Source organism: Adiantum capillus-veneris, chromosome 2 (assembly GCF_014529385.1).
Source record: "Adiantum capillus-veneris isolate H3 chromosome 2, ASM1452938v2, whole genome shotgun sequence".
In the NCBI taxonomy this organism is placed as follows: domain Eukaryota; kingdom Viridiplantae; phylum Streptophyta; class Polypodiopsida; order Polypodiales; family Pteridaceae; genus Adiantum; species Adiantum capillus-veneris.
Genome location: NC_140932.1, coordinates 98,206,214 through 98,221,792, shown reverse-complemented (window position 1 = coordinate 98,221,792; position 15,579 = coordinate 98,206,214). Strand labels below are relative to the sequence as shown.

Genomic DNA, 15,579 nt, shown 5'->3' with positions numbered 1-15,579 from the left:
AGGGCAAGTGTGGGCACAGATGCCTTGCTTGGTCACTGAGGAGATGCGCCAGAGGCTTGGGAGCATTCTCTAGCTAGAGGAGCTTCATGAGGCTCTTAGGGCACTTCCTTGGGTAGTTGCCCGGGGGAGGATGGTTTGACTCTGAAACCCGCCCGTAGACGCACTAAAGGGCGGTAGACATTGGCTTTCACCCGATCTTTACTTTAATAAACTTTACGACACAAAGGAACAACCACGTATAAACCTGTAACTAAAATTCAACCACGACTCGAAGCTAGAGTGCTCCCAAGTAGACAGTGACACCGCGTTGAACCCAAAGGTTGGTGCCCCTTTCGGTATTTCTTTATTCCAATAAAACTTTGGAGAGAAAACTTGTAAACTCCTCAGTGCTGTCCCACTTTTATTGGGCTGAAAATGGCCTACTCTAGCCCAATTTCGACAACATATCGACAATAGAAGGCTTCGATCCCTATGAGATAGGTGACTTTCCCAACGCATTACAACACTTTCCCAAACCTGGCGAGAAATTACAGCACGCTGAATTCTCTATTTTCGGCCTCTAAAATGCACCAAAACACCTGTATGACGATTCTCTAGCTCCCCCAAAGCTCCTGGGACTGTAAGGCAACAAAAACGACCAAAACCCTAAACCTGCAAAAATACACAGATTCCTTCTTTTGGGCTCTTTGCATGCTGATTGCATGCGTAGCAAGCCCTCGAGTTCCCGCACCTGTAGGGCTACTTGCCCTCTAGTTTGGACGAGATTTCTCGCGAGAAATCTCTCTGAATCAACTTGTACCTGTAGGGGATTAGCAATTGGCTAATTCGGTACTTGTGCAAGAGGCTCTTGCCTTGGCAATTGCACATAAACCCACACAACTGTACATACAGATGAGTAGCCCTTAAGCTGGGCATCACATTTCTGTAATCCAAAGGGGAGAGTGATGTGCGAGGGCGGAATCATCGTGCTACGTAGAACAGAGGAGAAGGCAAGCTTTCCATTAAAGCTGTAAACCTACACCCACTACTCACACACACACTGTAGGCACTTACTGAAGAAGAAGGCAACCCAAAATCAGTTTAAATCGATTTCTAGCGCTGCCACCCAGCTAGTGTCTTGCAGATCACTCTGGAGCCACCATGTGTCCCTTATGCCCTTTTGAGTTAATTTCCTAGCACCCACCAACTTATAAAGTGTCGCGTGGGGCCTAAATGACTTTGAACTCAGCCTAGCCACCCTTTTACTACTCGGATTTCAGTGCCAATCGGCCTGACAAACTCGTGGCGACCTAACCTTCACTACCACAGGTGAAACTCTCGGTCCTCAATTGTTTCACACTAGCCATACAATGTCCAGCCATTTGTGACTTCAAAAAGAGGGTCCCAAAACTTAAATAAATATCAAGGGAAAGAAACCAACAACTAAGGTTAGTGGTTGTCACAGTCTCGTTCCAGCTTCTTCTTGGAGTATTGGGAGGCTCTTGGTCGAGACCTATATAGTGCATACCACATTTTGCACGCATAGCATGAGGGAGGGTTTGATCTATCTTATCCCCAAGGAGAGGGGCACTTTGGACGAGATTCTGGAGTGGTGAACCATCACCATTCTCAACTCAGCCTACTAAATTCTAGCAAAGGCTCTAAGTATAAGAATTCAGCCGCTGAGAGAGAGAGAGAGAGAGAGAGAGAGAGAGAGAGAGAGAGAGAGAGAGAGAGAGAGAGAGAGAGAGAGAACTGTCTATTGGCCATCACACTAGAAAGGAAAGAAAATACTCGTTGCTCCGCCAAGGCCTACGTCATCTTAGTCTATTGGGTGAGCATCGACAAAACACGAATAGCAAGGAAATGAACACATTTCCATGTAGGTGTAGTTTTTGAGGTGGGCAATCTGAAACCACAAACCGTAAGAAAACGCTCTTCCTTTTGTCCGATCATTAGCTGTGTTGCTCTATTTTGATAAGCACATTCTTAGCTTCGACATACTTTTTTCACTCCACACAACTAATACAACTACTGTGTTTTCTACTCTTGAGCTTCTCCTCATTCTTAACAACAACATACTTAAGACATCATGAAGTGGTGTTCTTAATGCCTTTATCTACGACCATTATTTATGCCAACCATATTTGTAACATGCAGTTCTCATCAAAAAAGAATGTCCTCTAAAAAAGGTATTTTACAGGTTTGAGGCAGAAAACAGAAGGTAGCTGCCCTTTTCTAATCTTTACATGGATAAAATAAGGGCAGCTAGAGGTCATGGAGGGATGCTAGCAAGTGGGACACAAGCCAATCCCTGAGACAAAGCAACTCAACAGATCACTGTTCTTCCTATTTCTCATATATGCAAACATAAACAGCTGCCAAGCTAGCACCTCTTTTACCCTGTCTGAAAAAAGAAGCCAATCCACTGCAGCAGCAAATGCTTTTAGACATTTTGTGCAGAAGTATGTACAAACACTTAAATTCCACATTAGAACTTGTCTGCAAAAATGTTACTCTTGACACAAAAAAGGCACAATGGAAGTTGCACCAACCCATGCTTCTTTTTACCTAGAACTACCTGTGCTCACCATACAGTAGAGTCATGCTGCAGGAGGCCTCAATGTGGGATCATGCTCAGCTTCTGAATCATTAGTCAGGTCTTGAACCTGTCTCTTGGAGATCAAAGAGGATAAGGTACTTCTTTCCAAATAAAGCCCCAGCTTCTCCTTACCCATGGATGTTGGTGAAGGTGCATTGATAGCATTGCTTTCAGAGGATTCTAACTCCACATTCTTCAATTCAGCATCTGGTGGCTCTGATGGTGTTTTGGCCTGTGTCAAAAAAGCAAATGAACACCTTTGCTCGTCATCCAATGGTTCGATCTCCTAACATAGAACTGTGCTAGCCAACTGTGCCAAAGGCAAAGAAGAAGTCCTATTCATTTGCACGTGTAATAGGAAAGTGGTATATATGGATGTAACAAAAATTCAATAGCAAGCACACAGGTAAATGGACGTGTCTCTGCAGCATGTAAACATGTGCAGCCCCCTAGTGTGCCAAGAAGAAACCTCACCAGTTTAACAGGAGACTCTGTGTCATGTGCCGCAACGTCTTCACCAATCTCCCGCTCTGTCTCTGCTCTTGTTTCATGCGGTGAGCTGCATTTAGAAGTAGGTGGATTATCACTGCTGTCCTTTGATAATGGACTTGAAGCACGACTTTGCGCTGGTATGATGGGAATTCCAGGTACAGACGGTCTGTACAAAGGTGAGCCTGATGACGGAGAGCCCTGACTAGAGGACATCTGAATGGCATAACCTGGAACATGTTGCTGAACAGAAGATGGGTATTGCGCATATGGCCTTTCTATATGTGACTGTGCAGATACAGGCGGTGGAAATCCTGAAAAAGGTAAAAAAGGATTGCCCCCATCTCCTAACCGATTGCCAAACACCGCATAAGGTTGCAGGGTAGGATGCATATGAAATGGACCTGGAGGTGGCATCGGTATAAAGGGAGTGGGACCAACCAGGGGTGCACGAGGTCCACCTACCTGAATTGTTTCAGATTGAGCAAGAGAGACTGGCTGAGGAACAGGAATTGGATAAGGATATGCTGCAGTAGGACCCATCATTAATGAAGGGTCTAAAGCCATCCAAGGGGATGGCGAGCGTGATCGATGTTGCACTTGGTTTTGTAGGCGCTCAGTTTCACTCTTCAAACTGGCTTTCTCCTCTCGAAGCTCATTCTTCTCTTGCGTGAGCTGCAAATACAGCACTTTGGGTCGTTGATTTCTCTAAAGAAGCACTCAATTTTCACATAAAATGAGTGTAAAAAAAAGCCAAACCAAACATGTAAGCGTACTTCACTTGACTCGTCAACAAGAGAAGCGTGCTCCGTTTTCAACCTTTTGACCTCTTCACGGAGTTCCTTCACCACTTGAATACTTTCCCCTAGTATTGTAGCCTTGTCATTTTTGGGTCTATCTGGATCTGGAAAAGGTAAAAACGTCACACTAAGCGACGCCAAAAAGCAGAATGCACAGGCAGAAATCTGCAATTTACCAAGTGCATTTGCAAGCTCTGTAAACTGCTCGTTCAATTTATCCCGTCTCAGCTTCTCCCGATCAGCCTTATGCAGCCGTCTTGCTGATATACGAGCTTCAGTAACCTGACCTCCAGAGTTCGGCCTGTTTGCGAGACTCTCTTCATTACCGAGGTAAAATTCGCTTAAATTTGAATAATGCTAACATATGACTGCCACAAGCTAGTCTGTTTAATTACATTAGTATAGAGTTGATCCTGCACCTCAAAAAAGCTGAAGCTCAAAAAAAGCTACCAATCAGAAAGAAGCAGATGAGAAGGACCTGAAACTTCCTAAACCTTCTAATCGATCACAAGAATGTAAACTTTCTACCTATATTTGCATGCTTGCTTCATTAAAACAGTTTCCAAAGTCAATATAGCCTCATTCATAAAAAGGGGCATTACAACTTGGGTTCCCACATGTTTCAAAAAATATGATCTCACCCACGTTCTTCCAAAAAAAGATTTGTAAGCTTTCAGCATATCAGAAAAAATCTTTCAGTGTGAATTAATTGAATGAGCTAAAGAAAACAAAAAGCAGTAATATAAGCACGGAATGTAGTAGTTGCCCATTGGAAATGTTTATAGATTATGTAGACATGTATGCAAATCTGGTTTACTGTCAAAACGCAGAGTTTTTTATGAGCTTCCTATTCTGGATGTGGTCTCTTTGAATGCATTGGTTGCAGGATATGCGAAGCAAAGGCTTCTCTCGTGCAATACACCAATCGTTGTATCTTCAAGGCATGTGCAAGAAATTGACATGGGCCAACTTCATGATGAAATTGTTAGTAGGGGAATGGTGAAGAAAGATGATGTGCTTTGCAGAGCTTTCGTTGATATGAATTCTAAATGTGGTGTGCTTTTGAAAGCACAAAAATTTCAAATGAGCTTTCTTCGGGATGCAGGCTTTCAAGGATATTTTTGCGCGAAGTCACATGACCTCCTTACTTGAAGTGCAGCTTCTTGCAAAATGGGGTAACTTGAAAATGCTGGCTACTGAAAATATGGACGACTACAACCAAAGGTTCCTCCCGGTCTCTTTCTCAAACTGATAACCTTGAAGGACCACTACACCATAAGACTACCATCACAGCTTCAAGAATATTGTCTGTCCAAGCAAGTCTCTTTCATACAAGAGCTTATGGACCATGATGCGGTTGGTTACAAAATAATGAAGGGAAGACTGAAATTTACAACTGAGGACCAACTGACAACTACACAAGAATCCTCGACCACAACACTCAATTCTAGGGACTCTCGTGACACTTCGACTCCGCCTGCATGACCTTGCTTGACTACTCGCCAACGAGATACTCTTCAACAAGAAGGCTGGTGCTTGGAATGTTTCTCCACAGGACACACTTCCTATATCTGTCCCCATAAATGAGATAAACCTTCCGAGCAACCTCCCGCCATGAAAGCCATACCAAAGTGGGACATTTATGCAATTTCCGTATCCGATGCTTCTAAGGTATTATGTAAAGCTTATGGAAAGATCCGTAGCCACAAAGCACTTATCTTCTTTGATCCCGGCGCCACCAAAAATTTCATAAAATTCCTCAAGCTCATGGACTTTGAGTACAACCAGTTCGCTAGAGGCATTGAGGCAAAGCTTGCTATGGGAGAAACCAATGTTAAAGTTCAAGCATCTCAAGTGAATGGCCTAATGAGATCCTAATAAATTATCTTCTTTAGATATTATTTTACTTGTTTGACATAATTCTAGGTAGGTCAATTTGTTGAGGGAGGTACTTAAGGCCCACAGGTCAGTATATAACTGCACCCAAGCCCCATTGTATAATCAATTAATTCATTGCCCAGTTGATTGGTTCAACACTCTCTCGTGCATTCTCTCTCTAGCTTCATGCTTCCGCATCGTCAACTTTGACATGGTATCTTAACACTTGCTTTAGGAGAACCGCACATGGCGAAGAGGAATAGAAGAAGTCGAAGCTCTCGAGAGCAAGTCAAGGAGCAAGGCGTGATGGGAGCAGTAGCAGGAAGAGATTGCGATGGTGTTTTCTGCAGATGACGAAGGAGAGAGGGATTGAGAAAAACGTACGCAGTGTTATTCGTCTGTTGTTGGCACACTTTACAAATGTTATGTTTTATTAATTTGAGGGTACACACTATAAGGGTCACATAAGTGACCCTAGGGGTGGTTCACACCCAAAGAATAAAATAGTGTATAAGGGTGGCCAGAGGGCCTTTAGACCCAACAACCTCCCACTTAAAGGCCCGATGTAGTACCTTTAAGTAACTCCCTTTAAGTGTAAGCAATGCTGATGTTGTGTCTTAGCAAGACACTTAGTGAGAACATCGGCAGGGCTATCCTGTGTTTTGATCTTTGTCAGTGTGACAAGGCCATCATTCAGTACCTAGCGTAAAAAAGGATACCGCACATCAATGTGTTTGGTACAAGCATGGAACATGGGATTCTTAGCTAGGCATACAGCACTCTGACTATCACAACCAAGCACTGGAGCATGAGCTGGAAGACCAAAAGTACTCACAAGACGGCCAAGCCAAATGGCTTCTTTTGAAGCCTCTGTGACTGAAATATATTCAACCTCTATAGTGCTCAATGCAACAATCTTTTGCAATCTTGAACACCAAGATTTTCGAGTGTCAAGATCACCTACCATGTCCGAATCACAGAATCCCCACACAAACAATGTACTCTTTCCATAACATATCCATGTGTCCTGTGTACCTTTCAAGTACCTGAAAATGCTCTTCACTGCCTCCCAATGTGGTTTGCCAGGGTTAGACATAAATTTGCTAACAACTCCCATTGCATAAGCAATATCCGATCGTGTAGTAACCATGGCATACATCAAAGACCCACAAGCTGATGCATAAGGAATGCCTTTCATAGCATGGGTCGCTGCAGCATTTTTTGGGCAATCATGCTTGCTAAGCTTCGTGTGTGGAGGTATTGTATTATATATCAAGAACAAGCTCCCATGTATTGTTTGCATACAGTGACTGCATCTCAAATTTCATAGCAAGCTCCCACTTACTTTTGTCTTCACAAGATTGGGTCTCTTTGTATGTAAGAGGCTTCCCTTCATCTGTCAACAAAATGCAGTCCATAGATGGTTGAAACCTCTGTGGTTGTCTTCTGGCACGTGTAGACCTTCTCACCCAATGATCTGCATCAACTGGTAATGGGTCTACATCGTCCAGAATGTGCACACCATCAATTGGCGACTGATTTTAAGCATTACCTCGCTGCTGCAATTCATTTCCAGCATGCTGGTCATGTGGTATAATCCCATTTTGTGCATCTATTTGTTGTCCATTGTCTTCTGGCAATTACACAATAGGTTGTTGCTCATTTTCAACATCAAAAGGAGTCAAATTTTCAGCCAAAGGTGGCTTTATGGCTGGCTGATTTTATTGAAACTTGACCTTCTTTTTGTCAATGTCTACATGTGTAGCATTTTTCAACAATTTAACCTCATTGAAAACTACATCTCGGCTGCGCATTATCTTCCTGTACTGAGGTATCCAAACTCAGTAACCCATCTCTCCCTCATCTCCATATCCCATGAAGAGGCCCTTGATAGATTTCATGTCAAGTTTGGTTCTCTGATCAACAGGTACATGCACAAATGCATTGCAACGAAAGACTCGTAAATGGTCATATGAAACCGGTTTGCCAGACCAAACCTCTTCAAGGATGCCATTATCTAACGCACGATTCGATAGCGATTGTGCACATGAATTGCAGTTTTAAGAGCCTCTCCCCAAAACTCTTGAGAAAGATTAGCCGTGGACAACATGCATCTCATTCTCTCACAAATTGTGCGATTATATCTTTCAGCCACACCATTAGATGATGGATTATAAGGGGTTGTCAATTCCAGCTTAATACCATACATCTCACAAAAACTGTTAAACTCACGTGATACATTCCTCCATTATCCGTCTTGATAACTTTTAACTTAAAGCCCTTTTGTGTGGTCACAAATGCATGAAACTTCTTGAATGAGTCAAGTACATTACTTTTACTTTTGTCACTGGCCATTGCCACACTATCATTATGAAGGCCTGGGCCAACAACAAGTGCATCATCCGTATCAACAATTTCTTCAATGACAACATTCGAAGCAACATTTGCCTTCACAACTTCTTTGGAAGAAGTCATTATCATCACTTTTAGCATCACTAGAATCCTTCTTCTTGCCCTACTGTTTCTTTCTTTCAAGTTCCTGCTTGTAGTACCTGCAATTGGGCTTTTTATGCCCTTTGCGTCCACATTGATAGCATGTAACATCTTGGGACTTACCCTAATCTTACTCTTGTTCTTGCCTCTATTATTTGCATTATTCTTCTTTTCAGACTTGTCTCTTATATTATACGCTGACCCGCTGCTTTCATCGCTGGTCTTTTTTCTAATCTCTTCATTGAGAATAGAACCTCGTACACCATCAAATGTCAAAGCAGCATTGTTGCTCAAAGAGACAACCAAAGCTTCCAAACTGTCAGGCAAAGTCATCAATAAGAAGATAGCTTTGAGCTTATCACCAAAAGGTTGAAAACCAAAGCCTTGCAATTGACTCAAGACACCTGTGAAAGCACTCAAGTGTTCAGATGCAGGCTTAGACTCATCCAACTCCATGTTTACAAGCTTCCGTATAAGATGCACTTAATTCACAGGAGTTGTGTTCTCATATGTATTTGTCAATTTCTTCCAGATAGTATAAGCACTGTCAAGACGCTTAATGTCCGTGAGCACATCATCAGACACAACTATCTTGATGTAAGCAATTTCTTTCTTGTTGAGCCTAGCCCAATTATCATCTGACAAAGCTACAGGTTTCACTTCCAAAAGTGCATTGTCGCAATCTTTCAAGAATAGGATTCCCTGCATCCTATCTTTCCACAGGTCAAAGCCAGAGCCGTCAAATCTCTTAATTTCAAGGAGGGACTTTGACTCACTGCTCGTAGACGCATTAGAGGCCATTTTGTTGCAAAAAGACCCAAAAATTCACTGCTGTATTTTTATGGCAGCAAGCTGAAAACTGAGATTTTAGCCTCTTACGGCCTTAATACTTTGTGTAAAAGAGCAAGAGATGGTAACACAATGTTACCGGCACTTTACCACAAGTGTACAGCAGTAAAGAAGAACAAATTTCAGTAGTAAAAGCTGAAATTTCAGCACACAAATAGGATATACAATCCTTACATGAGTACTCCTACTTCAACAGTATAACCAAAGTGCATATGCATCAACCTCAAATCTGCAAATGGATTAAAAGCTGCTGCAAAATTTATTTTCAGCAATACATCGACTCAATAGCGAATATCCCGTATGTAAAATACATAAGTGTGTGCAAAATAAACTTTCCGATGCGTATAAACCTGCGTTTTTCTATAATTTCTTGAAAAACTTAAGAATAAACCTCAAATTCTACGCTCAAACTGTCCACAAATTGCAATACATGCACAAATGTTTGCAAAGTAGTGAAATTTCAGCAAAAGCCCCAAATTTTGACGGTCTAATTTCTGAAATTTCAGCAATTTCAGCAAAAACCCAATTTCCCTCAACCTGTACGTGCAATTTCCACCTGAAAAGCATCAAAATGTTGTGAAATTGCTGAAATTTCAGCCACCTGTAAAATCCCCCTTTCTTCTGTGAGTGATTTTGCCTGGTAATCCCTACTGTATTGCGAAACGAGACTCTCATAGTCTCAAAGCTTCATCAAGAAGCTGTCGGCTGTAGTGAGAGGAGAGAGAAAGAGCGCACGACTGAAAATCATAGAGAGAGAGAGAGGGAGGGCTGAAATCGAAGAGACAGAAAGCTGTTGTTGCTTGCCTCCCGGCACGGAGACGTGCACAAAGCTGTGCTGTGATACCAGTTTGATGGGAGCGTGAGCAGCAGGAAGAGGTAGCACTGGTGTGTTCTGCAGATGACGAAGGAGAGAGGGAGAGAGAAAAACGTACGCAGTGTTATTTGTGTGCTTTTGGCACAATTTACAAATGTTATGTTTTATTAATTTGAGGGTACACACTATAAGGGTCACATAAGTGACCCTAGGGGTGGTTCACACCCAAAAAATAAAATAGTGTACAAGGGTGGCCAGAGGGCCTTTAGACCCAACAAGGCGAAGATCTTGGTTTGAAACGCAAGAGAAAGCAGCCATTTTTATTGCATTTTGAAACGCTGTGAAAAAAAACATGCCAAAGCTGCCTTTTGAGCAGCGTTTTGAAACACCTTGCCCGCTGGAGCAACTTCTCTACCCATTTTGAAAGGTGCTCCCTACGTCAAGCATTGGACAAGAGTGTGTCAAGATATGCCAACGCTAAAGGACTCTACTCTCACCAACATTTTGAAACGCTAATGATAGCAGCTGGTCTTGAGGAGCTACAGTGCGGTGCATTCTAAGACGCCCATTGCAAAGGTGCTCAAGCGCTAGAAGTTGGCAATAGGCAACAACTTGACGATGAGCGTTTTGAAACGTTGTGCTATCCCAACCTTCCAAGCGACCATTTTTTGCGAAGGCATGAACTGCATTTAGAGACACAATTTGCGATGCCAGAAAAGATGAGGCACTTTTCCCATAGCGTTTCGAGACGCTTCCGGTGGGAGGGGGAATTTTGCTTGGGCAATTTTTAGCGAAGGGGCCAAGCAACAGTTTTAAGAGCTTTGGTGCCTTGAGGACAGTTCACAAGTGCGACCTTTGTGCGACCTTTGTGCCAAAGGGATGTTCCCGTGGTGTCCCCAATTGAAGGCAAGATGAACCAAGCTCGACTCTCGGCTATGGAAAGTGCATTGACTAGTACTCGGTTAGCAGCCTCGGTGCTTGCAAAGTTACCAGAGGAGTACGAAACAACAACCACAGCATTGCACTTACAAATCACGAAGGAAAAATCGTATTTTGTCAATCTCAACTATTTTCTCGTGGAGGAGGTAGTAGTGTTAGTGTTGCTAAATTGACTATTTTCTTATTTTTGGGGTAATTTCTTTAATGAAACTAGCATATTTAAATTTGTGCACTTGAGAATTGTTAAGTAGATCTACAAGAACTAAGAAAGCCATCAAGAATGGACGTCTCTAATGCGGGTGACATAAAGCATCGTGAAGGAGTTGTTCCTTAAGTTCGGTGGGAGAGACCAGGTAATGGGTATTCTCGATGCGTCACAAGATGGGTGACGAGAGCATCGGTTAAGGAATATTCCATTGGTCTGAGGAGGAAATCCGAACTAAGTAAGAGTTACGTGTAAGATGCAAGCACACGAATGAAGATGAGTTTTGAGAAGCTTTGAAGAAATGCATATACTTTCTGAAAAGCAGGTTGCTTTTTGAGTGTTTCAAGGAAGGCATATTTTTTTCCGTGAAGGAGTCAATATTTGCATTGCCTGTGTGCATGAGACTGCATCCAAGGATGCTTGGGGTGTTTGTGTAAGCATAGTTTCCAGCTGAAAAGTTTTTATTGAGTTTTGAACAGGTTCAAACCTTTTCCAAAAGTGATTGGCCGCCCACTTGATAAGTGGGCAACCATCTATTAAAAAAGGACAAAAACCAAGGCACCTCCTCTTCCTACCTTTTTATGGCAGCAGTCGACCTCTCTCTCTCTCTCTCTCTCTCTCTCTCTCTCTCTCTCTCTTTGGCGTGGGCAACAAGCCACCCCACTTCCTCTATTTGTGCCAGAGAAAGTTCCCCTGTTTGGTAGGCCTCTTGCACCTATAAAAGCAAAGCTAGGCGCCCAATTTGAGAACAGATTTTGCCAGCGTTAGCTTGAGGAAGAAGTTGAGGTGGTTCCATCATGCTGGTCCAGCAAGTGTTCGCGACAAGTTTGCGATCAGAGGTTGCTTTCTATGCCGGGAGACAAGTGACAATTTGTATTTGAGTTTCACCCATGTTTGCTACCGTGTTCGTGTTTTGTAGATACTCTACCTTTGAGAACCGAGCAAGGAGGCTGTTACAGACTTGGGCACCCCAAGTCGGAAATCTAGCACGACACACGAGAGAAAACACTTCACAAACTTTATCACGACTTAAAATAGAGTCGACACGGCCTGGCATAGTTCCGTGCCCAAAGGTATTGGCCCCAAAATCTGGCACCCCTTTCGGTATTTATTTATATTAATACTTGAGCAAAGTTACGATGACCAACGGCCCTCTCTGCTGCTCATCAGCAAACTGAGAGAATAAGTGACCCTAGGTTCATATTTATAAGCCCTTGGTCTTCAAACTCAAAAGCAATTACATGAAAAGCTGCAAACTGCTTCAAGTCCCAAAAAGCTGCCAACGTGGATCGCGGAAATCCGTACAGCTTGCCACATCAGTACCAACCAACGCAAAACGCGGAAATCCGTAATGCTTCCATGTCAACGTGTCAGTACAATTTCTGAGGGTTCCATACTGCTCTGCTATCTACAATGACCAACGGCCCTCTCTGTTGCTCATCAGCAAACTGAGAGAATAAGTGGCCCTAGGTTCATATTTATAAGCCCTTGGCCTTCAAACTCAAAAGCAATTACATGAAAAGCTGCAAACTGCTTTAGGTCCCAAAAAGCTGCCAACGTGGATCGCGGAAATCCGTACAGCTTGCCACATCAGTACCAACCAACACAAAACGCGGAAATCCGTAATGCTTCCACATCAACGTGTCAGTACAATTTCCGAGGGTTCCATACTGCTCTGCTATCTGTAATGACACGTCATTAGTTTGTGACATACCCCCCTCTTGTAAGAATTGTAATCGCCCTCGATGCAAAATCAGACATAAGCAATAAACCAGTTCAGTAGACACTGACTCTAAGTACCGACGCACTAGATGACACAAATCAAGCACTTGCACAAAGACGACAATCACTGAACATTCACATCACATTCAAATCATATCACATAAAATCCATTCAGACCTAGGACCATGATTCCTGGCAACGTGTTTAATAATCACATCTAGATCCACATTGGACCTCACTGATGTCGGATTAACAAATTCTTATTGCGATCATGTCCATAGATTCTCAAGACCGAAATGTTGCAGTCATTCCGTCTTTCAATCCTGCACTCAAACACAAGCACACGAGTGAGCACAAAAATCAGGTTCATTTTTGGGAATTCCAGTTTCAAAGTCTTTCATACACACACTTAGTTCATACTGAACACGCTGTTTCAATCATTCAATCTAGTCATCTCATCCGTTCAAAAGTCTTGATACACTTAGATCCCTGTGTGGCCATCTCATCTCTCTGGAACTCTTGATGCGCTCACCACAGTATCCAGTCATCATCGTCATTCAAAATTCATGATTCTTGTCTTGAATCGTGATCGGGTTATTTCTTGAGCGGTCATTGCTTCCAATTGCATTCATATGCAAATTCGTCATGATCTTGTTCTCGATTTCACCTATTATCTATGCACAATTAACAAGATCTTCCAAACACATTAATTTCATTCATAAAGTCATAAAATAGAATATTGTCAGCACATCATTAGTCCTTTTAGTTTCCTATCCGTTCTGGAGCGAATATTTCCTCACACTGTTCTATTTTCAATCTGTCAGTCGTTCTCATTCTTGTGCCTTTTTGGGGCACCGCGCACATACATGTCCTTGTTCCCCACAGTCAAAGCACTTCCCCGTTTTGAGGTATTCGTCTTTCTGTTCCTCTATCAATAGGAGAAGCGTACCTTTCTTTCTTTTGCTTCTGTCATCATTTGTCAAGAGTTGATCTGTTGGGTACGTCAAGTTACATGAATCCATAGCAAACCCTTGCTTAGCATGTCCCATCAGTTACTGTATGGATTCAGATTTCTGTAATAAGCATTAATCTCGTATCTCTTTGGGAAGTCGAAAGCAGAATCTCTCAATTTGTTGCTTAAAGGAGATCTTTTTTTAAAATGAGGCAGGGAGAAAAACATCCCAAGATCTCTTGCAATAAGTATCCAGAGAATCCGCCTTGGCCATCTGAAGATGATTCCAGGCGGTAATCATGTTACATTCGTACTCTTGAGTAAGCCACAGCGAAATAAAAAGTCTCTTGAACCTTGCTCAGTTTGTCAGTGCTTCTTTTCGTAAGGGAAGAATGGACCACCATGTTCGTGCATTTCCTTTCAAGTAGGATGTTGCCCTTCTAATCTTGGAGTGCTCTGAATACCGCCCTCCAGAAAAAGCTATGTCAAATTGTTGAATAAAAGCGAGGGCCTTGTGCGCATCTCAAAAACCTGAAAAGGTATCAAATGCTTGTCGGCCCTCCTTGAATCCTTTGGTCTTCTTGCTCTTATCTTCGAGAAAGTCGTATTGATTGGCTGTCACAAGGCGGGCACCACGTGCCAATAGAAAAGAACAGAGTGAACAAACTTTTAGCACTTCAATAACAATTGAACTGAGAGAGAGAGAGAGAGAGAGAGAGAGACGACACGCGACACGGAGTGGCGAAATTCCACCCCAAAGAGTATTGGCCCCAAACCTTGGCGCCCCTTTTGATGTTTCTTTATATTGCATCAACTCAGTACAAGCCAGTACTCCAGACTCTGCATCTTCTCCAGGAAGCATGCCAGAGAATGAGCCCTTAGCACATATTTAAAGGCCCCTGGCCTATGAAAAAGCAGTTTACATGAAAAGCCTTCAAACTCAAAAGCTTCTAGTCCAAAAGCAATGCCAAAAAGTTGTTAGCGTAAATCACGGAAATCCGTACAGTCTTGCCACGTCAGCACCGCCAGCGTGAAAAGCAGAAATCCGTACATTTCTGCCATGTTAGCAGTCAGCGGAATTTCCGAAAATCTGCCACGTCATCAATTTGCGCAAATCTTTTGTGTGTGTGTGTGAGAGAGTCCATCTTTATTTGAATCCTTTATGTCCTTGGGGCCCCATCGGACGGGGTCCCCATAAGTTGGTAGGACTTCTTCTGCTGTTACTTGTTCTTCTTAGGGTTTAGACCCCTCGGCAGACATCTGTAAGTTGGCCCCATTCTTCACGGCTTTGACACGTCAGCAGGTTGTGACATTTCCCCTTCTTGAAAGAGAGTAATCGTCCGCGATTTCAGCATATCTGCAAAACAACTCAAGTTAGCTCAAAAACTTCCGAGGGTCATTCTGAGGGACGTTCCGAGGGACAATCAATTTGCTCTTTTTGTTAAGGAGTTAGCTTCTCCTTTTGGCTCTTTTAATCAAGGAGTTAGCTTCTCTTGTCGGCTCTTTTGATCAAGGAGTTGGCTTCTCCTTTCGCCCATATCGGAACTCTTGATATTCCGGCGTAGTAAAATTAGCCATCACACCCAAACCGCACTGATCTTCCATGGGTGTCTTGATGCACTAAAATTACATACCCATGCAATCTCATCCAATTAGGAATATTCACTGGTTGGCACATCACAATGCAACACATATGCATGTTACAAGACATAAAAACATAAAGTCACCGTTGAACCATAGTAACAGGGGACGCCCTTTTTCGGGCTTCCCGTCCCCACTTTTTCGGCCCCACTTGCCGTCCCGCCCTCTTTTTTACACTAAAAATCCATTTGAGTCCCGTCCCCCGTCCCGGAATGC

General features: G+C 42.9%; 1 protein-coding gene across 1 annotated transcript in view; it reads right to left on the bottom strand.

The window, feature by feature from the left end:
• Positions 1-2,139: 2,139 nt before the first annotated feature.
• LOC147463263 (uncharacterized) overlaps positions 2,140-15,579 on the bottom strand; it is a 55,284-nt gene continuing 41,844 nt past the window's right edge. Inside the window, exons 2-5 of the mRNA XM_086487840.1 lie at positions 4,047-4,171; positions 3,847-3,974; positions 3,056-3,745; positions 2,140-2,813 (exon numbers count right to left, since the gene is read on the bottom strand). Coding sequence (XP_086343966.1) covers positions 2,583-2,813; positions 3,056-3,745; positions 3,847-3,974; positions 4,047-4,171 — 1,174 coding nt within the window. The 3' untranslated portion in view covers positions 2,140-2,582. The remainder of the gene's footprint in view (positions 2,814-3,055; positions 3,746-3,846; positions 3,975-4,046; positions 4,172-15,579) is intronic.